The sequence below is a fragment of the Ovis aries genome, chromosome 19, assembly GCF_016772045.2.
Source record: "Ovis aries strain OAR_USU_Benz2616 breed Rambouillet chromosome 19, ARS-UI_Ramb_v3.0, whole genome shotgun sequence".
Lineage (NCBI taxonomy): Eukaryota > Metazoa > Chordata > Mammalia > Artiodactyla > Bovidae > Ovis > Ovis aries.
This window is the reverse complement of record NC_056072.1, coordinates 10,982,641-11,004,886: the sequence shown is the minus strand read 5'-3', so window position 1 is coordinate 11,004,886 and position 22,246 is coordinate 10,982,641. Positions and strand designations below refer to the sequence as shown.

Here is a 22,246-nt window from a genome sequence, read left to right as displayed (position 1 = left end):
AACAGACCAAAAGAGAACTTCAGGCCAAAGAGAACCAGGGGTCATGCACACACACCTCCACCCCTCCCCAAACTCACACCTTCAGTCAGTCCAGCGTGCTCTCAGAGCATCGTGGAGCATTAGAGGCTCAGAAACAAGAAGGGTTTGTGGCGAGAGGAAGCTGGTTCAGACGTGGCCACCACAGAAGCCCCTATGCACTGAGCTGACGAGGAGGGATTTCAGAGAAGCAAAACTCCATCAGAGTCAGGGCTCAGCCCTGTGCCTACATGGGAAACATGGTCTCACAGGTATTTTCTGCCTCGAGTGCATGGACGGGCCTTCCCTCGGGCGGGTGGATCCTGGAGCGCCCACACCAGGGCCAGGTAAGAGGACAGAAGCCAGCTCACTGACCTGGGAACCCGTCATCGTCCAGGTCGCCCAGGCTGGCGATGCTCTCCCCAAAGTGTGCGTTGTAGGCACCGTCTCCGCTCAGGGTCAGCTGCTCCTCCAGGACTCCCTGGGAAACAGGGTGGAGGGAAAACGGAAAACAAAACAAAAACAAACCGAACAACCAAAAAAAGAGTGAAAAAACAGAGCTGGGAATATGCCCTCCCCCGCCGCACACCCATGGACAGGAAACACCTGGGCAGAATCCCAGGAACCCAACGTCCCCCGGACCCACGGGTGAAAGAAGCCCCTTCCACGTGGGCACCATGGGGGTCTCTGATCACCTGAGACACATTTTAGAGGGAAGGAGACATACTGCTGGCCAATGACTAAACCTCTCCCGGCCCTAACACTCTCCACCAACTTATCTACCTGCCTACCTGCCTGTCCTCACGGTCTCCTCTCCCCACAGTATCCCCAAAGTTGTTTTAAAGGAATACATATTTTCATTTCTGATCTCCTGTGCCTTTGGTACACGTTTATAAAGCTGTTTCGCAGGATGCACGTATTAGTGATCTTGACAGAGGGACTCATGATTCAGAAAAACTGAAAGCCAGTTTTTGGGTTAAGGGGTGAAAGCGGTGTTAACAGGACACAAAACCATGCCCGTTTTCATATCTGGGTTGTGTTTCTTGAGCAAACACCAACCAACAGAGGGCAGGGTCAGTGGTGATGGAGGCAGTCAAGGCCACACCCCCTCTGCCCCCAAATCGCTGACACGTGACCATCAGAGTGTTAGCACACACTCGAATGTTTTGAGCCACAAGAACGTCTAACCCTGCTCCTGGGTAGAGACACTCAGAGCCACGGTATACCCACAAGCCATCCCAAAGCTTTCGTTACGACTAAATCTTTTTTTTCCATTATATACAAACACCTTTCAAAAAATAAACATGTGATGATTTCTTAAGTCAGTGAAACCCCCACCTCACAACACAAATATGCGCCGATTTCCTCCCATCAGCATGGTGAAGAGGAGAAACACTGATTCCTGGCATGTACCAGCCACTGTATCTTCACACCCTCATTTAAATCACATAGTTACTGCATATGGAAGACCTTATGACTCCGCCCACTCCATAGATGAGCAAACTGAGCCGTCCACATCACACAGGCTATGTGTGTACGTGGGAACACCAACATTCAAGGGCAAGTCACCATTTTTCCCCACTGCTCCACACTGCCCTGAAACCTTTCATCACATAGGATGAAGTTCAACAGAAGGAAACGGCAACCCACTCCAGTGTTCTTGCCTGGAGAATCCCAGGGACGGGGGAGCCTGGTGGGCTGCCGTCTATGGGGTCACACAGAGTCGGACACAACTGAAGTGACTTAGCAGCAGTTGGCAGGTACTCTGGTAATCCCAAGGCATTAAGGCATTGGTTGGCCATAGGTTGTGTGGGTGCCATATGCCTGCAGAAGGTCTGGGCAATGATCCTGCTCATAGATCGCATGCCCCGGGGCTGATGGGCTGGTCACCTTACTGCCTGACAAGTTCACACCCATGCAAACATCGAGTCAGTCTTCTGCAAACACGGTGGCCGGCAGCCACTGAATGCTGACTGTTCTCATCTCCATGATGACTGCTTCCCTTCTCCCCTTCCTGCCCTGTCTCCCTTCCTGGAAGGTCAGTATAGAAGCAGGTGCCATCGCAACAGGTACCAGGAGGCATCTCCCCAAAGAGCTTGCAAACATCCAATAAAGTCCAAGGCTCTAATATCCCCTGGCTCCTCTTTAAATCACTGACCTTTCTTTCTGGCATCTGCCCACCTAGCTATAGCTAAATACCACCACCCCCTCCCAATGAGGATAACTTAACTAACTTAACATCTTGGTCACAGCTTAAAAGTACACTTTTACTAACTTTTTTGATTATGAAAGAATTATATTCTCACTATGTATATAAAGATAAAACTAAATATCTACCCAAGCACCACCACCCAGAGCAATTTGTTACTAACTTTATGTATTTTGTATATTTTTAAAGGTTGATTGTATATGCAGTTTTTAATCCTGCTTTGCCATTGATTATCTCATAAGCATTTTCTCAAGTTAGCTAAAAGGCTGGTGGTCACAGAATTTTTTCATTGAACCATTTCCCTCGTGTTGAATACGCTTTCTTCTAGATCCTGAAAAGATTCTGCTTTCTTTTTGGTCTCTTTGCTCCCACGCGTACACTGTAGTCCCTCAGCTTCTGCCTCCACCCACCCTCCACTGTGCTGCAGAGACATCTTTCTGACGCAACTATGTTCTTTTCCCAGTTCTCCAGATTAAGGGACGTCATGACTACAGCCCACGGCCACTGTGCTGGTCCCCACTTAATAAACCCCCCTCCAAGTCCCACCATGCTGAACTGTGGTTCCACTGCCTGACACCTCAATCTACGTTGCCCAGCTCCCAGCCCACTCCCACCTGTCTGTCTAACTCCTATTCTTCTTCAAGGTTCCTTCCAGCCATCATGTCCCCTGAGAAGGCTTCTCTGTGTACATATTCTCAGGGAGGTGGCATAACCTAGAGATGAGGCATGCTAACTCCAAAGTCAGTTTGCCTACGTTTCAAATCTCAGCCCCACCGCTTTTTACCTGTGTGATTTGGGGCAGGTGACTTCACCTATCTGAGCCTGTTTTTTCACCTGAAAAATGGGGACCCCCTGAAAAAATGTGCATATGTCATTGAGATCATTCACAGGAAGCAAGAGAAACAGCTCCTGGTACATGAGGAGCACTCAACGCTAGTCATTTGGATATTTCTGGACTCCTGTATATCTGCAGTCATCACACTGCATATAGCTTTCCATAGATGAAACACGGGGCTTTCTGAAGGTAGGCAGCAAGTCTGTTCACCTCCTCTGGGTGATGGGCCTCAGTCACTACTCCTCAGGGCAATGTCTCTTTCCCTCACCCTGTCCACACCTTGCCCAGCTCTGTACTCACGTTTCCTTTGTTGATGTAGACGGTGACCTGCCCTTCATCCCTGATCTCAGAAAACATGGGGGCCCCCACCAACAGGTCGGAGAGGCCATCTGTGTTCAGGTCAACTGCGCATAAGGAGGAGCCGAAGTAAGAGCCCATCTGTAACCAAGTCGAGTTGCAACAAAGCGTTCAGTGTCCGCCCTCACACACGGGGCCCCCGCTGCCCTCCAGCCCCCAGCCCGACGAGCATCTGCTCCTGAGCCCCGCAGAGGCTGCGCTGGCTGTGCTGCCCGGGAAGCAAGAGCGCTCGGGCAACGGTGGATCCCAACTCCCCACGCCTCCTGGCAGCCGTGTGGAGACCCCGGTCAATGGGAGACCCATGCCACTGACTTGGAGCCCCACCAAAGAGGAAACAAATGGACCAATCCCTGGAGCACGAGGTTCTGCTTTTACAAACGCAAGCTAAGGCTGCAGACATAGGTTATAACCATAATAAAAGTGCCTCATATATCAGACATTTGACAAGGCCAAGCAAGTGAGGAATATGGAATTTCACAACAGAAGGCAGGCATGAAAATAAACTGTTACATGAGAAACAGGTTACCCTCACCCAGTCCTGGGCAGAACTGAAGACTGGCTAGGAAGGTGTGTGCTGAAGTAATAGAAGATGCACAGCTCATAAGATTATTTGATGAGTGAGGGAATACAGCCAGGTTATACTGGCTTAATCATAGCTCTATCCAGTACCTGTTATTATTATATTTTTTTACCATTTTTTAAATTGAGGTATAGTTGACATACAGTGTTTAGTTTCAGGCGTACAGCAAAGTGATTCAGTGATGGACTGTTCAGATTCTTTCCCATTTCAGGTCATTACAAGAGACTGAATACAGTTCCCTGTGCTGTGTATACAGCAGGTCCTTGTTGCTTATCTATTTGATATATAGTAGTGTGCATATGTTAAGCTCAAACTCCTAACTTATCCCTCTCCGCCTTCCCCTCCAGTAACACTGTTTGTTTTCTAAGTCTCTGAGTCTGTTTCTACTCTGTAAACAAGCTCATCTGCATCACTTTTTTTAGATTCCACATATACATGATATAATGCAGTATCTGTCTTTCTCTGACTCAGGTCCTGTTATTTTAAATCAGGGGTCTCAAACACAAAAGCCAATGGGATCCAGACAGGTGATATAATAGGTGTAAGAGAAAAGCAAATGATACACAGGCACGCTGACAGGTGACAAGTGACGCTCGGCTCATTTGTCTAAGAAACAGAGGGTGGTGGAGACTGTGGCAAATCAGAGTCCCCTGGCCCAGTGAAAGGAGCAACTTCCCACCCAGGGGAAGTCAACTCCTGACTGACCCAGAAAAGACCAGCTGTCTCATCCTTTAAGAGAAACCAAAGCTCTAAAATTTTATTTGAATTGCCTATTTTTAAAATGCTGACAACTAATTCATATTAAAAACAATAAATAAACATACCATGCAGGCCAAATGAAAATTTTTGTAGGCTGTGTCCTTTCCAAGGGCTGTGACCTCTGTTTTTAATTAAAAAAAAAAAAAAGCTATCCTTTTAAAATAAATGTTTTCAAGTAAAAGGGCTCTGGTTTTACAGACATGAACAAGCATTTTCTTTTGCTGTTTGTTGGCAGTTAACCCAGGGGAGTTTGAGAGAGGTGGAGGGTACTTTGGTCCATTTCCTGCAACTCGGCCTGGGACAGGACTCAGAAGTCCCTCCCCAGTCACGTGTCAATGCCACTTCCACCCACTCCCACTCACCCCTTCCCAAGGGAGAAGAGCACGGGGAAGTTTCAGAATCATGGAGGTGGGGGCAGAAACCAGTTGATGGTCACCAATTCAGTGGCCTTGCCAATATCCCTATCTCGACTTTCATAAAGAAACCGCTAAGACCCAGGCAAGGCCATGAAGACCGAAGTTGTTGGCAGTTCTCTCTGGCTGAGTCCCAGGGGAACTATTTGTTTCATTCCAATGGACTATTTAACTTGGCGTCTTCGTCGGTGTTCAATCAGAAATCCCTGTACGTGAAGTTTCCTATCTAAGTTTTGACATATAAACACTTCACATGCTCAGTTAACGCAATAAAACTTGGATATGGCAATGACATGCTTTGGGGTGACTGTTCCCAGATCAGAGCTCTCCCAACAACCTGGAAATGTGGGGATACAGGTGGTGGTAGTGGTAAGGAACCCACCTGCCGATATAGGAGACGTAAGAGATGCGGGTTCAGTCCCTGGTTGGGGAAGATCCCCTGGAGAAGAGCATGGCAATCCACGCCTGTATTCTTGTCTGGACAATTCTATGGACAGAGGAGCCCAGCAGGCTACAGTCCATGGGGTCACAAAGAGTCGGACACTATTTAAGTGACTGAGTGTGCACGCACGTGTCTCTATTACCAACAGAACTGCACTTGTCTTGGTGATTTCTTATGTGCACCTTACAAAGGATGTCAACCAGTGAAGACCAGAACCCTTTGGGGTTTTGTCTCTCTTACGGTGAGGCCAGGAGACAGAACTCTGACCAGATTCTGGTCACACAAAAGCAGAAGTGGACCAGGGGTTTCCTGAGTCAGAACCTTCCTTTAAGCGTGGCTCCAGACACAGGGGTAATGCAAAGACATCCTTTGAAAGTCTGGGGTCATGTCCTTTCCCGCTGTAATAATGGAGAAGTCAGAGGGACATGAATTTCTCATTTCTTTTGACAAAAGCAGAATAAGACATCTAAAGGGAGTAACGGTCTATTTCAAAATCAGCAAGATGATGACGTGGGTAAAGCTGGAAGATGGTGAAACAAGAGGGCACAATGAAGGATGGATGCCACTGCGATTCAAGGAGAGGACGAGAAGAGCCTGGAGGGAAATGAACAGCAGCTCTGTAGCTGGGAGGGGAGACAGCTGGCCCTTGGCCCCCTCCTCAGGAAGCCCCGTTGTGTCAGAATGAGGACACTCGAGCTGATCTGCTGGTCTGTGCTGCAACCCACATCATCACATCCTCGGGAAGTTTCCCTTTCATGCCACCACTCTCGAATCTGCTCCCCCAAACCTGCCCACAACTCAGGCAGAGATGGGCAGCCATGACAGCTACCATGCAAACCAGGAGGGTTTTGAGAAGGAGAAAGGGCACAATTACGGACGGCTGGTTACTCCAGGACGACCGGCATCAGCTGGGTCTGTCCTGGGCGCAGGCAGCGGAGGTGGGGACACAGGGAGCAGAGGGGAGGCGCAGTGACCGCTGAACCTGAAGACACTCTAAAAACGGGGTGACAGGGGATTCAAGGCCCACAACTCACTTTAAAGAGTCCTTAAAAGATAGTAGCTATCTAAGATGAGAGATGTGCTAACAAACCTCAGAGTGATTTCACAATATGTGTGCATCAAGTCATGCTGCACGCCTTTAAAGTGTTATACATCAGTCACATTCAGTAAACCTGGGGGGGGGTGGGGGGAGAAGGAATCCCTAATTTCATGCTTTCAGGCCCAGCGTACTGGAAGGGGAGGAAAGGGAGGGAGGGTTTTCCACAGGAAAACTCACCCACTGATTTTTTTGGAGAAAGAACTGAAACGTTAGGCTACATTTACCCCTACTTGCTCTTTGGAACTCTTTTTCTCAGAAATGGCATGGGGGTTATTTCTTTTCTAACTTTAGAGGTGCTTGGAAATCCTTTTTTTTTTTTTTTTTTTTTTTCGCAGAATCACTCACAGACTTTTTCCAGTGTTGTTGCTTTGGGGTTTTGGAAATGTTAAAATAACACAGGCCAGCATAGTTCCCGGGGGAAGGCAGCGCTGCTCTCAGGGAAAAGCTCACAGAACTGGGTCGGGTGATGTACGTTTTATTGAAAAGGTTATGACAGTTATATACTAAGAATACACATGAAGGCTGTTAAAACTGCAAAAATTAAAAAAAGCTCTACTTGTGAGTGGGACTTTTGGAACTCAGAACATGATTCCCCAGCAGAACAATATGCGATGGTGCCAGGCTGGCAGGAGGCAGGTGAGACACAGCGGGACCGGAACTGGGGTGTGTGGCCCACCCAGGAAGGAAACAGTCATCTTCCACGCGCCCCCTCCCGACCTTTCTTAGGGTAATGATAGGAATGTCAAAAGGTGATTCTACCTACCTCCTCAAATCTCCCTCCCAAGTCCCAGGTATTCTGTGCTTCTTCCCGGAGCTCACTATGGCCTCCACCAAGACAAGCCTCCAAATCACCCCCCTCACTCCCTGCCTAAACTTGCCTCCTCTTAGTGCAGCCAGTCTCACCAAACAATCCTGCCAGCCGAAGCCAGGCTAAGGTGTGTACCACTGATAAGCCCATGAAAAATGGTACTTGTTGATCAAAGGAATCTCTACCTGGCTTAATTTCAGAACATGGTACAATATAATGGAAACTTACAGGAAGCAGGGAGAGAATTAGCAAGAGGGTAAGGATAACAAGATGACACAGGCAGATAAACCTTGCCAGGACTAATTTCAGGGCAGCCTTCCCCAACTATTTCTATTTCAAAGTCCCAAAAGGAACCGGGTGATCTTTGTTTGGTTTTTGTGGGGCAACGGTCCCTATGGCAATGAGGGCAGAAGGCTCGGGATGTGAGAAGGAGGGGCAGCTTTGGGTTGATGAGATAAGGGAGAGGGAGAACCACTTGTGTGCAGGCCTCCTCTGAAGATAATCGGCCATATATCTGTACTCAACAATGCGTGATCTTTCTGGAGTTGGGAGAAAGGCAGACAGAGAGGGACAGAGAGGCAGAGAGATAAAGGCAGAGAGAAACAGGGCACACAGTCCTCCTGAGGAGTATCTGAACCACAGACAACCTTTAAGACTTCTGTGCTATAACTTGGTCATGTACAAACTCATCTTGCTACCTGTCTCTACAACACGCATGAATCCAGGATTCTGCAGGTCACACACGATGCTGAGAAGGTCAAGGCTCCAACATGCAGTAGAACCAACATGTAAATGCAGGGCACAGACAGGCCTTTAAGCCAACTTTCTAAATAAGAACTGATTTCCACATGATGATACCTCACGAACAAACAAAAAGACACTAATCCCAAGGATCTCACCTTTTTACCTGAAGCTTGAAAAATCTTGATTAAGGTGCCTGATCTTCGGTCAGCTCTAAAAATATAAACCTATGGAAGGAAAAAGAATCTAGGTAAGATGTGTCCAATGACCAGATATTTATCAGCATTCTCTTGGGGGTCCTATTTAAAGGCCTGAACAGACACACAAGTTTGCCTACACTAGCTGATGACAAGTTACTTTACCAACTTTACAAAGAAAGTGTCCTTTAATCCTGAGGCAGAAATCACCCCCATGCCTCCTGAACCACATCATTTACGGAGGCTGTGCCTAGTAAGACCCGAGGAGCTTCCAAATTGCTACCAAAAAATCAATTCCTGGGAGAAATATTTCTTCCCTGATACATTTCCTTCACTCCAGTTAGTTAGGGCCTTAGCAGGTGTCACAATAAAGTCAGCCCTTGGTGTCAGTAAATGGGGCCCAGAACCTCTGGGAGAGCAAAATCCATAGATGCTCAAGCCTTGTATGTAAAACAGCATAGTGTTTGCATATAACCTATGTAGTCATCTCTACAGTACCTAGAATATCTAATACAATATAAATACTATGTAAATAGTTGCAAATACAATGTATAAATACATTTGTACAGCAAATTCAAGTTTTGCTTTTTGGAAATTCTTAGATTTTTTTTTTCCTATTTTCATTCACGGTTGGTTGAAACCACAGGTGTGGAAACACAGATACGGAGGGCCGACTGTGTGAGACAGAGGGGTAGATGGGAGTATTTTAGACAAAGCAGTTTTCCAAAGTGGTTCCATAGAACATTAGTTTCAGGATAGCTGCTTGGATAAATATGAGTTTGGTTTGGGAAATGACAGAATTAAACAAATTCCTTTACTGGGGACCTTTTGGAGGCTTTAGCATCGACATGTACACCGATGAATCTCCACCACAGTGAGGACTATTTGCACAGAACTTCCTAAATGACATGAGTATGTAAGTTCTTTTCCAAGTGGCATCTTAAAGGAAGAACAAATGTCCCATAAGAACTGGTGCTGGGGAGCCTCCCGTGGGGTAAGGAATCGCCATCTTACTGCAAGTGCTTTCTTGCCCTGACACCAGAAATGATGACCGCCAAGATCCTGGAGGCCAGAGATCCATCCTGGGGTCCTTGGGAAGCAAGTATGTACCAGTTCCCGTGCCTGGGAATATGGAACGACCGCCAGCTTTGCTAACTATGACTGGTTTCCCCAGTGCCTCTCCTGTGCTCTGGCTGAAAGCAGCAGTTTCATGCTTGCCTTTGTTAACTAGATCCATGATGCCCTCTGTCTGGTTCTATCAGTTTTAAATACCACTCTCATCCTAAGACTTGACAGGGACTACACAGTTATCCCAACCATCTGAAGAAAAGACAATACAATTAGATCAAGTTTTCTTGACTGGTGATTTAAAACCAACTGGTGATTTAAAATTAATTGGTAATTGAAAAAAAAAAAAAAACAAACATGCTGTTGTCACCACCAAGGCATCCGTATCACTGTGAACTGGGAGGCAGGCACGTATGCCAATGCTACAGAGATGCCTGGTCACACACAGCTCCTCCTAGAAGAGATTATCTATATGGGGACAGCTCTTGGCTCTGTCCCTCCATCGTGTAGAGGAATTCATGTGGCTCAGAAAGACCTATGCCTTGCTTGAAGTTGTAAGAGTTCATTTGTCCACCTCCCCTGTACTCAGGCCCTAGATTTTTATCTGACTTCGTTTGCAGGGAAAACGACATCTGTGTCAACAGGAAGGGAGGCACATGCTCCAGAAACATGAGTGGCAACTTCTAACTCCTGCCGAGGAGGATCCGGGAAAATAACCCTCATGAACGCCCAGCAGTCACGCCTCATCTGCTGATCAGACTGACATCCTAGCTGAAGGCTCCGGTTAACAGTGGTCTCGGTCCATCTGGGCCTCTCCAGAATCCACTTTTCCAAGTCCATGGAGATACAACCAGATTCTATCATGTGTCCACCCCTACGGATAAGACTAAAGACCATTCCTCTGTTCAGTCTTACCTACAGGAAAACTACAGAGCTCATTAAAATGCAGATTCCTGACTCATCTAGACTGACTCAACTGGATTTCCTTTAGCCTGGAGCTAAAGATCCAACAAGCACAGTTCTCCTTATCCCAGGCCCCACAGATGCCATGATTCCCAAAGGGATTCTGACAGCCCTGTATACATGGAGTCTTTTCTACACTCTGGACAGACAATTTAGGGAAACAGGCCCATATAGTCCCACTCTACTTTCTGGGCTGAACCAATCTTGTTCTAAAACATTGGAGAAAAACAAAAAATATGAGAAATCTAGGCCTAAAAATAAAGAAATCCCCAGAGATATTTGGGAATAGACTTGGCTCCATTAAGGCAAATTTTGAAAGGGTTTGGGAAAGGGGAGGATTTGGGGTTGGGCAGTGCTAGATACCATTTCTTTGGTGGATGCCATGATGCCAGGGGACAACCTTAATCATTTCTCAAATAATACAGAGTCAGTCGTGTAAAACATTCTCAGATGACAACATGTTGAAGACAGAGAGGTCTGGAAGCAGTGTTCACACTCTGAAGAAGCCGTCAAATTAAACTCTCAAAAGAGGCCGAGTGAAGACAGGTGATTCAATATGTCACCATTATCCAGCAGCATGTCCACATCAACGTGAGCTGATACATCTCTAAAAAGAGGCAGTGCGCTTACCCTGCTGGCCCCATGCTAGTTCACACACTCTCCTCCTCACCTTCCCGATGCCTTCATCCTGCGGGGCACCTCCTACCACGTCAGTGGAGGACATGTGAGAAAAGTGGCCGGCAGTAACTGCATAGCCTGCAAAGGACAGAAACCAAGGATGAGCTTGAGAAAGAAGAAAAAGACCCATCAGAAGACAGTGCCTCTCAAGCATCCTTTATCTGGACAATTACGATCCAGTTATTCTCGGAACATAAACTGCACGTGTGCTCAGTCGCAAAGTCGTGTCTGACTCTCTGTGAGCCCACGGACTGTAGCCCACCAGGTTCCTCTGTCCACAGGATTCTCCAGGCTAGAACACTGGACTGGGTGGCCTTTCTCCTCCAGGGGGTCTTCCTGACCCAGGGATCAAATCTGAGTCTCCGGTGTCTCCTGTACTGGCAGGCAGATTCTTTACCGCTGAGCCGGGAGGCCCCAGGAACAAATGGCAGCTGTCAGCCTTCTCACTGCGGAATGGCTCATCTCACAAAAAGACAAGGACCCAGGGCAGGAAAGAGTGTTCTCTGAGTGTCCTCTTTTGAACAGGTGCTATGCTAAACATTCTACATCTGTTTTTTGTTGTTGTTGCTCCTTTCTAAAATATAATTCTCATACAGTAAATTACACACATCTGACGTGTAGAATTTAACAAGTGTGGACACGTGGACACAACCATGCAGTCACCACCCAGAGTGACTATAACCACAGAATCCCTCTGTCCTTCTCCCAATCACTACCCACTACAGGTCACCCCATTCTAATTTCCATCACCATGCATTACTGTGCCTGTTCTAAACATCACTCAGTATAACATCTGGGGACTGCCCTGGTGGGCTGCTGGCTGAGACTCCACGTTCCCAATGCAGGGGGCCCAGGCTCAAACCCTGGTCAGGGAACTAGATCCCACATGCCGCAACCAAGATTTGCATGCCACAACGAAGAGTTTGCATGATACAACTAAGACTAAGCACAGCCAAATAAATAAAAATAATTACTTTTTAAAACCCATAACATCTGTGAGGTTTAGCACATGCTGCTGAGTGTAGTGGCAGTTTCTTTTTATGGTTGAGTAGGTTCACTTTTATGACTATGTCATAATGTCTTTATCCTCCTAAAGCTGGGCACTTGGGTTCCTTCCTGTTATTTCAACTTTATTGTGAATAAAACTGTTGTGAAATTCTTACACAGGTCTTCAGATGCCACTGATATGGGCCCAGGGACTAAACATGGGCAAGCAATGTGTCCGAGGTTACTCAGCAAGATTCAGATCCAATCTGTGTGTCTCCCAAGCTCCTGTCATGAGCCACTACACACATCCCTTCCTAAGAAAAGGGAGAAAAAAAGCTTACAGTTGGATAAAAGGATAGCTGCGCAAAGAATCTGGAGGCGAAAGGAATCTAGAAGTAAAGGCAAAAGTTGTCTGAGCTTGGCCTCAGCGTCTCCTGTTTTCTGAGCCCTGCTGCAGCAGAAACCCTGTACAGGTTGCCATGTATTCTCCAGACCTTTTCCTCAGCCGCAAACCCTAGTGCTATGATCGTAAGATGCTTGCATTTTGTGTAATGCAATACTATGATCAATTCTTACTCACCAGATAACTGATTTCTCTCAGACTGGAGGTTCATATCCCCTAACAGCATGATCAGTGCCCGCAGAGCTTCACGTGACCCTGTGTGCATGAGCTTCTAAAGCATGAGGGCCTCTGATGGGCACACAGGGAAGAGCCACAGGCCCTAAGGCTCAGAGGGGCTAACCCTGACCCTAAAGCCATGTCCAAACTGGGCTCTTTTCCGTCTTCTCGTTATTCTCTGATATAATAAACATGTGCTGCCCCAGGCACTATACCAAGACCTGGAAATGTCAGCCAACTCCCCTCCTCAAGGAGCTCCCAGTCCCAGGGAGAGGTCACACCACCGGACTGTGCTGTCTGCTGAGCACCTAGACTCTGGGCTCAGAAAGTACAGGCTTAACCCCCGCTCTACTACTGATGAACCATGGGACCTCGGCAGATTAAATGACTTCTTCACCTCGGCCTCTTTACCTATAAATAACGGCTGCCTCATAAGATTGTTCCAGGAATTAAAAGAAATAATATGCAGAGCCTGACATGACATGAAGTAAGTCTTCAATAAATGAGAGCACTAAGGAGCTGGGAGCACAGAACAATCAACGCCTCAAAGACTGTGAGTAAAGGTCTCAGAGCCTGTGTTACTGGCTAAAAAACTTGTAGTTAGAAAGGGAAAAGGCAAGTCAGCGAGTTCCTCCTGCCAACTCACAAGTGAATCTCTATGCAAAAGGCGGTCAGGGGCTCCCCCAGATTTGGATTAAGTGTAATAAGTGAAAGAATGTTTTCTCATCATTAGGTCTTGCTAAATTTAGCTTCATTTTCAGCCCAGAATTGCAGCATTTAGGGCCTGAATTAAAGAAAACAAGCATGTCAAATTGTCTTATACACAAGCAAAGACAGCCCCTCTCTGTTCTCTAATAAGCACGGGCTTGTCCTGGGTCATTCTGGCCTGGTGGCTGCTCACGTAAGTTGTGTATATTTTCTTTCCAGAGGATTAAAAGGGTTGAGAAACAAGAAAAGTTTTTCTGAGCCTTTAATTAAACTTTAGGATTGGGGTGCCATCCGTCATGCTCATGTCTGGTTCTTATTATTGCTATCTGCAACCAGTCTTGTGACCAGGAAGCAGAGACCTCATCCACAGGAAAGTCCTAGAAAACCAGAATTCTCTTGCATTCATCTTGTATCTAATCATCTGAACCCGAGTATTTGCTACAATAAGAAAAGAAAATGTTTGCTTCTTTGGAGGTTCAACTGTCAGCTTTTTAATGAAATCACACAGTTTGAATTCAGTCCCCTGTCTTGTTCTCTTTTCTGCCTTCTGTGTGTGTGGCTCAGTGTTGAGGTATCCTGGTTAAAAGTGCAAAAACTAGAACAACAGATGCAAAAGCCCAGGAACTCTGCTTCCCACCAGGAAAGCGGCCACTGGCAAGCTTGGTGGCAGTCTCTCCCACTTCCCCTTTCCTACCTGTCGTCCCCCTGAGCTACTCACCCAGGTAGGTGTATCTCCTGTTCATGATCACTTCATCATTCAGTTTGAAATAGGTGTTGTCCGTGAGGTTCAGCACTTTGACTGTCCCAGACCAATAAAATGAGCCTGGGGCACCCATCACCACCAGCTCCTACGAAAGAGAAACCCAAAGGTGAAAAGGTAAGGAAACTGAAGAGGGGATAGAGCAGTGTGGGGAGATCCACAATCACAACAAGGAACTCGTAATAAACTAAAGATGCCCCACGAGAACTTTCTTTATGAGCAACACAAAAAATTCACATTTATATTATTGACAACTGCTAAGATATGGAAGCAAACTAAATGTCTATCAACAGATGAATGGGTAAAGAAGACGTGGTACATACAGACAATGGAATATTACTCAGTCATAAAAAGGACAAAATTTTGCCATTTCCTGCAACAGAGGCCATTATGCTAAGTGAGATAAGTCTGACAGAGAAAGACATCATTAAGTCTTTCCTTCCCCTATAGGAAATCCTTTCTCTTTTATTATACTTTCTAAGAGTTGACTCATTGGAAAAGACTTTGATGCTGGGAGGGATTGAGGGCAGGAGGAGAAGGGGACGACAGAGGATGAGATGGCTGGATGGCATCACTGACTCGATGGACATGAATCTAAGTGAACTCCGGGAGTTGGTGATGGACAGGGAGGCCTGGCGTGCTGCGATTCATGGGGTCGCAAAGAGTCGGACACGACTGAGCAACTGAACTGAACTGAAAGTATCTATACTGTAATAAGAAATAATAAAAATTATTTTTCAAACCAAATCATTGACTTTTCATTCAACAATATTTATTATGCATCTTTTACTAGGTATGAAAGCTTATACCAGGTCCAAATATCATTCAAGTCCCTTTCTACAACATTCCCTGGGTAAGACAACATGGAACTGTACAATATACTTTAGAAAACACTCTGTCCTAAAGGGTTACAATTGAAGACAGGTAGAGGCCTTCCAGGCTCATGGAGACGCCAGACGCTGCACAGGTCACACCTCTCGTGGCTGACACGCAGCCACCCACCCCTGGCCTCTAGAGTCCCCACACTGTTATACTTCAGAAACATCATTCCTGGCTGGCCCTTCCCTGCAGAGCTGAAGCTGCTGGTTTCCAACGAGTTCTCAGAGGCTAGATCCTGCTGGAAGAGATCTGAGTTTCTGATGGCAATTCATAAAGTGACACTGAATTAATTCCAAGAGTAAATGTCTGAAAAAAGCCATAGCCATCTAAATGGAAGAGCAGAGAGAGGAGGACAGAGAAGGCAGAAAGAAGAGCACGTGTGGCAGCAGCAGCAGGACCATGCTTTAAGCAACACGTGTTTCGTGGGCAATTGGGGTAACAGCTTTAACAAAGCAGCGTGTGAGCATCACTGGAAAGAAAGCCACTAGACTCCAGCATGAATGGTTTGCTCTTGATAATTCAGGAAGGTGCTGACTAAGAATGACCATTGAGAAGCACTTCATTTTAAGGTTCTAAGATCTTATCCAGGCTTCCCTGGTGGCTCAGATGGTAAAGAATCTGCCTGCAATCTGAGAGACCTGGGTTTGATCCCTGGGTCAGGAAGATCCCCTGGAGAAGGGAATGGCAACCCATTCCAGTATTTTTGCCTGGGAAATCCCATGGACAGAGGAGCCTGGAGGGCTACTGTCCATGGGGTCACAAAGAGTCAGACACAACTGAGTGACTAACACTTTCACACTTGCATTTTCCGGGGTATCTCACTGTTTTATAAAAATATATTGCTTTCTGCACTTAGGATACATCTCCAGGGAAACACAGGCAGTGCACGCACTCATTCATTCATTCTCCTTTTACGTATCTGTTCTCTGTAAGGGACTGTCTAAGCACTAGCAGGGGCATGAGAAAGACAAATGATCCTCAGAGCAGAGAGACCTTCTCCTTGGCCTGGTGCTCAGGCAGAAATCTGTAATCAGCGCCCAAACACTGGGCGCACAGAAGGTCATAATGAGCAGTATCCCCAGGGCCAACTGTACACAGAGTGTAGAACTTTCTCCACCGGCAGTCTTTCCTGGACCAAAGCTCTGAGCATCAACAGAGATCTGAAAGGCTCTTCAGGACCCCAGGCAATGGAGGTGCTGCTTTCTGATAATCCAGATCAATCCAGGGCGAGAGTTAAGAAATGTACATTGAACGTATCACTGCATCCCCTCTCTCAAACATTATAAAGAGGACAAGACAAAGCCATCTCTCTCCTCAAAAACATTTAAAATGAAAAGCATTTGTGTTTTTTTCCCTCTTTCCTCTTAGTGTTCAAGAGGAAATTCCCCTGAAGTTCAAATTATTAATAGATAAACTGAGGCCCAGCCTGAGACTCTCAGAGCTGAGGGTAGGAAAACAGTGTCTCCGTGGGACTCCCTCCTATTTGGCTTTTTCCATCTGCTGTGGGTGCAGCCTGGGCCCTTTTGCCACTGTCCACAAGTGCCAGGAAAATGTGATCAATGCTTGGCTCCTCACCACCCAGGAAATAGCCAACACAAATGTAACACACAGAAGTATGAGCTCCTCATAAAGTCCAAGGTCACCCCTGCTGAAATCCCATCAATAATCAGCGTGGGCCTTTCCACAAAGGGCAGAACCTCCCAGCTACCTGGAGCTACCCAAGATTTACTGCTGCTGCTGCTGCTAAGTTGCTTCAGTTGTGTCCGACTCTGTGCGACCCCATAGATGGCAGCCCACCAGGCTGCCCCGTCCCTGGGATTCTCCAGGCAAGAACACTGGAGTGGGTTGCCATTGCCTTCTCCAATGCATGAAAGTGAAAAGTGAAAGTGAAATTGCTCAGTCGTGTCCGACTCTTAGCGACCCCATGGACTGCAGCCTACCAGGCTCCTCTGTCCATGGGATTTTCCAGGCAAGAGTACTGGAGTGAGGTGCCATTGCCCAAGATTTAAGCTGCCAGGCATTTCTCGGTGCCCTGCAGATTGGCACAGGCAGGGAGGCAAAAGAGTCCTCAGGACCTGTGACAAAAATCTATGCCAAACTAATTTCCACCCAAATGTCCCCAGGTTCTCATGGTGGTGTCCCAACGCTGGCGGGGCTGGGCTGTCTTCTCACACTGCTTAGAAGTATCTATCTCTGTTATCCTAGGCTGCAAAAATAAACATGTTCCCGGAAAGTTCTCTTCTTGTCCTCAACGCTGGGCTAAAATTCATGTGGTGTCCACAGCTCAAACAGCTTTGATAACCAAGGTCACTGATCTTCAAGACAAGCAGTCGCCTTGGGCCCAAGAAGTTTGGGACAACAGGGCCATGACTGGAAGGCCCGGGAGCACATCCAGCTTGGGAGGCAGCTGCCCACCCTGTGCAGGGAAGGCGCAGCTCCCAGAGAAGGCAAACCCAAGTGACAAGGTCAGCAGGAGGGCAGGAGAGGGGTGCAGAGCTGTCTGACCCCTTCAACCGCATTTCCTGCTTGGCCTCCAACAGCTGAAGTTCCAGAAACAAGAGAGTCCGCAAGTTCAAAGACCTCCTGTTTAGGGAGTGCAAAAGCCTGGGAACTGAACCAAAGGCCAAGGGCCCCTGCGGCTGGAGATGGCGTGGCCAGGTCAGGACTGAGCCCTCCAGACCCTGCCCCCCTGCAGCGCTCCACGCACCAGCACCGCCGCTCACCAACCACGCTTCCCTTGGGCTCTGGAGCCCAGGGCCTGGGGTCCCAACAGGTCCTCTGATTCCTCTGGGAACCCGGAGCTGGCACAGCCCCCTGCTTACCCTCTGCACCCCTGAACTTCCTCTTCACCCCCCAGCCCCAGTGTCCTCATCCTTCTTGACTCTCCAGCTGAAGATACCCCTTCCCTGGGACTCCTCCTCCCCTCTAGCTCCCCACCACCATCTCTGATGAACTCTCATTTCTGCAATGACTTGACTTTCTCCTCCCACTGTCTAAAGGAGGTATTCCACACACATACACACACACACCCAGAGCCCCCCAACCCGAGACCCATGCTAAGCACACCTGTGTGCTGTGCTTAGTCATTCAATTGTGTCGGAGTCTTTGTCACTCCGTGGACTGTAGCCCACCAGGTTCCTCTGTCTGTGGAATCCTCCAGGCAAGAATCCTGGAGTGGGTTGCCATGCCCTCCTCCAGGGGGTCATCCCAATCCAGGGATCAAACCCAGGTCTCCTGCATTGCAGGAAGATTCTTTACCATATGAGCTGCCAGGGAAGCATATCTAGTCCCCTCAGAAACATACTAGGATTGGTCAAATTGAGGCTACGTTCTAAAAACATTCATGTGACCATCCCATCCCATTACCTCACATGGCACATGTCTAAGGGAGACCCCATGGTTTGCCTCTTCCAGTGGATTCTTTCTTAGGCAGCCCCCTTTCCACTGGTACCACCATTCCCCAGAACCCTGGCATAAAACCTCCTTCCTCCCCCGCACAGTCCTCTGCTTGCCCAGCCCACGGACACTGCCTTCATATCCTCTGACTTCTGTCATCCTTTTGATTCCTGAAGCAGCCCCCTCCCCAAGTTGCCCTGTCATTTTGTGGCAGGACCACATCACAGCCTTCGACCTGGCCTCCCTCCAGGCTCCCCCACTTCCAGACTCCTGGGCACAAGAGCAGCCCAAATAGCCTTTCTTGCAGCACGGCCACTACTGCATCTGTCACCTGCTTGCAAACTTACAGCGTTCTCACTAGATCTCGTTGGAGGAATAAGAGCCACAGAATTTGCACCATCTAAATGCTCATTGAGATGGAAGACGGTGACCTTGGCCTACAGCAGGATGGTATTTGAAACCAACGAGGATAAAGAAACTGTTTAACAAACCAGTATCAGAACAACCAACCACGCACTTAGGAAAACAATGTTCATTCCCTCATATATTTGCAAACATAAATCCAAGATGGATTAAAGATATATTTTTTAACTTGTAAAAGTGACATAACAAAATACAGATGGCCATTTCACACTCTTAAGATGGGGATAACCTTCCTAACAGAGAGGTCTAGAATCCAGAAAGAAAAAGATTGTTAGATCTGACCAAAGATGAATGTTCACTGTCTGTAAAGGAACCATGTGTGTGCTAAGTCTCTTCAGCTGGGTCCGACTCTTTGTGACCCCATGGACTGTAGCCCACCAGGCTCCTCTGTCCATGGGATTCTCCAGGCAAGAATACTGGAGTGGGTTGCCTTGCCCTCCTCCAAGGGATCTTCCCAATCCAGGGATCAAACCCTCATCTCTAACATCTCCTGTGTTGGCAGGCAGGTTCTTTACCACTAGCATTATCTAGGAAGCTGTGGTATGTATTTTACTACAAAAAAAAAAAAAAAGCATGGATACAAGGAGACAAATTCAGGCCAGTGTATCTCCAGGCAATGACCATGGATGGCTCTTCTGAAGGGTGATGACAGTGGTCATCAAAGTTGTCACGTCTGGGATGTACTCTGGAGGTTAAAACAACGAGACTGTGTATGATTAGAAGTAAAGTAAAAAGTACATTTTTTTGGCCTGAGCAGCTAGCTGGATGATGGGGCCACTTACAGAGCCTGGCATGGAACTTGTCCCGTGGCAGACCACCATAAAAACGAGAAATGAGGAGCTGATGTGAAGAGTAAATGGACAGAGGGTGAGAATCACATGAGAAAATGGTCCCTAAACAGGGGCCACCAGCCAAAGGTCATGGTCCGACAGAACAGATCATAAGAACTCGAGTTCATGGTCCTTCAGAAACTGGGAAAGGGGATGGTTGGGGCTGTGCAGAAAAACTGAGTCTCTCCGCTAAGGAGAAGGGCTGCTAGGAGGTGATGTCTGGATGCTTAATGTAGCCTCACACCTGCTGGCAAGAGGACAGAAACTTACCTGGGCGTTGTCTCTCTCCCACCCCCTTGCATCAATTCCTCCAGAGGTCTCAGAGTCAAACTGAGTCCCAGAGAAACTGTCCGAATGGGAGTGCAAATGGGCCAGCTCACCCTCTCTGCCCCGTGGCCTCTGGCCAGCAGGTGCCCCAACCAGTATCAACATCCTTCCCTGGATGTGAGGACCAGAATTCACACAGAGGTGGGACCAGGGGGCGCAGGAGGATCAGAAGACCCACCTCAAAGGGCCCCGGAAACCCCCATTAGCCAAGAAATGAACACCCATGCGAGAAGAGCGGCCCAAAGAGCGATACCCACCTCGGTGAAGAAGCCCGCTATCCCGGCCTGGCAGGAGCCGTGCTCCTCTCCGTACTTCTTCTTGTACTCTAGAGGGGGCGAGGAGGGAGGGAAGCAGACCACAGCCTCGTCAGTGTGTGCCAGGCGTGTGCAGAGCGGCCCCGCGTGCGGCCGTGGGCAGGGCCTAGGGACGCCGTGCAGACTGGGGCGCAGAAGGAAAGTCTCAGGAATCCACCAGACCTCGAAACTCCAGGCTCCGGGGCCATCAGGTAGCGAGGCTGCCAAGTGCCCCGATGGACTTCCTTTGCATGTGGGGAAGGAGGAGCGGCAGCCCTCGTAATTAAGTGGGAGGCTGGCTACAATTACTTCATTCAGCCCAGAAAGGACGGGGAGCCCCAGGAGGAAGGAAGAGCTGAAAACATGACCCAGAAACGGAATGTTGTGGCCATCGCAGTGTGGAGTCCCCTGGGAGACAACAAAGCCTCCTCAAAGACACTACTGCCAGATGGAGGCAACGTGCCTTCCAGCGCCCTCAGAGCCCAGGCGCCGCAGGAAGAGGGTAATCTGCTGGATCGGCCCCAGCACACGGTGACACCATCACTCTGAACTCCTCGTGTGGAAGGGACAGGGGAGATCTCTCCAGGCCAGAAGAAAACACATGAACCGGTTCTCCTCCGCCGCCATTTCCTCAACTCCCAATACTCCAAGCCAACAAACGGGAACTCTGTTGCTACTGTTCCATATTTCCCTTGGCATTTTAAGTTTAGCAGGTTCTGGGCACTGTATCAGCTGTGCTCACATATCATTTCAGCAATCCCTCATCCCTGGGAACTCGTAGGGCCATTTGTAAGCAAGTGAAAGCCCCAGAGGCTCAGAGAGGTTAAGTGACTCCTCCGAAGTCACACAGCTAGTAAATGGCAAAGCCAGATTCTACCCAAGTTAAGCAGACTGGGAAATTCACATTCTTTCACCTCTGCGACTGATCAAAGCTTTTGCAAAGTGAGTGGTTACCCGAAACCCAGAAGGTGACTAGTCATTTGAAATAATGACAGGGGTAAAGACATGGAAATGGAATGATGTCCAGCTTAAGTGATTAATTACCTGTGAAACTGACTTGGCTGGACATAGACTCAGGGCGGCCCCTGGGCACCTTCAGGTCTAAGCTACCCAGTAAAACAACCCAGTGACTCCCCTCCCCATGTCACTCCCCACCTCCCCCGGCTCCTGACAAGTCTCTGCTTCCATTAAAAGCAATATAGTTCATTCTGAAACACAAAGCAAATAATACAAAGGAACAATGAGGCTGTGATTGCAACACAGTGCCACTTCCTGCGGCCCAGAGTGTGTCCTGGAAGAGAAGCGGGGGAAGGGCTCAGGGGAAATACAGAGTAATTCAGTTTCTAACAACACTCACCGCAGAGCCTGGTAACATTTTCCAGTAAGTGGCCATTAACCAACTGCTAAATTACAACAGAATGTCAATGGAGTTACTCCTCTTCCAGGCGAGGGCTAAATCAGTTCCTTCTGCCTTGTCCTGTTTTTACGAAGAGAACTCACGGCCCTGATAGAAAGCAACCCAGTGACGATGGAACGCAACTTCTCAGCAACATCTTGCGCCCAGGGCCGGGAGCAAGGCTTAATGCAAAGTCATAAACAGATCCTGCATCAAACTGTATGGTGGCAAGAAATCACAGAAATTAATAATAAATCTTATATCAAATAGCACAATGGCAAGAAGGATCAGAATGCCCCAACCAGAACAAACAGTCACGCTAAATGTGGAAGGTCTGGCAAAAAGCACATCCACCCACCGACTCTAGGGTTAAACACCCAATCATAAGTCTTGGACAAATGAACGTACAAAGGAAATTCCCATGAGCTGAAGGAAACTCCGATGCAGGACACAGGAGTTCAGAC

The 22,246-nt window shown here is 47.9% G+C and overlaps 1 protein-coding gene across 2 annotated transcripts in view; it reads right to left on the bottom strand.

Moving 5' to 3' along the window:
• The window catches only part of ITGA9 (integrin subunit alpha 9), a 368,750-nt gene that overhangs the window by 297,933 nt on the left and 48,571 nt on the right, over positions 1 to 22,246 (bottom strand). For both annotated transcript variants that reach the window (XM_004018225.5, XM_060402078.1), the window contains exons 5-10: positions 20,351 to 20,418; positions 14,197 to 14,326; positions 11,157 to 11,242; positions 8,417 to 8,485; positions 3,360 to 3,497; positions 391 to 496 (exon numbers count right to left, since the gene is read on the bottom strand). In XM_004018225.5, coding sequence (XP_004018274.3) covers positions 391 to 496; positions 3,360 to 3,497; positions 8,417 to 8,485; positions 11,157 to 11,242; positions 14,197 to 14,326; positions 20,351 to 20,418 — 597 coding nt within the window. The remainder of the gene's footprint in view (positions 1 to 390; positions 497 to 3,359; positions 3,498 to 8,416; positions 8,486 to 11,156; positions 11,243 to 14,196; positions 14,327 to 20,350; positions 20,419 to 22,246) is intronic.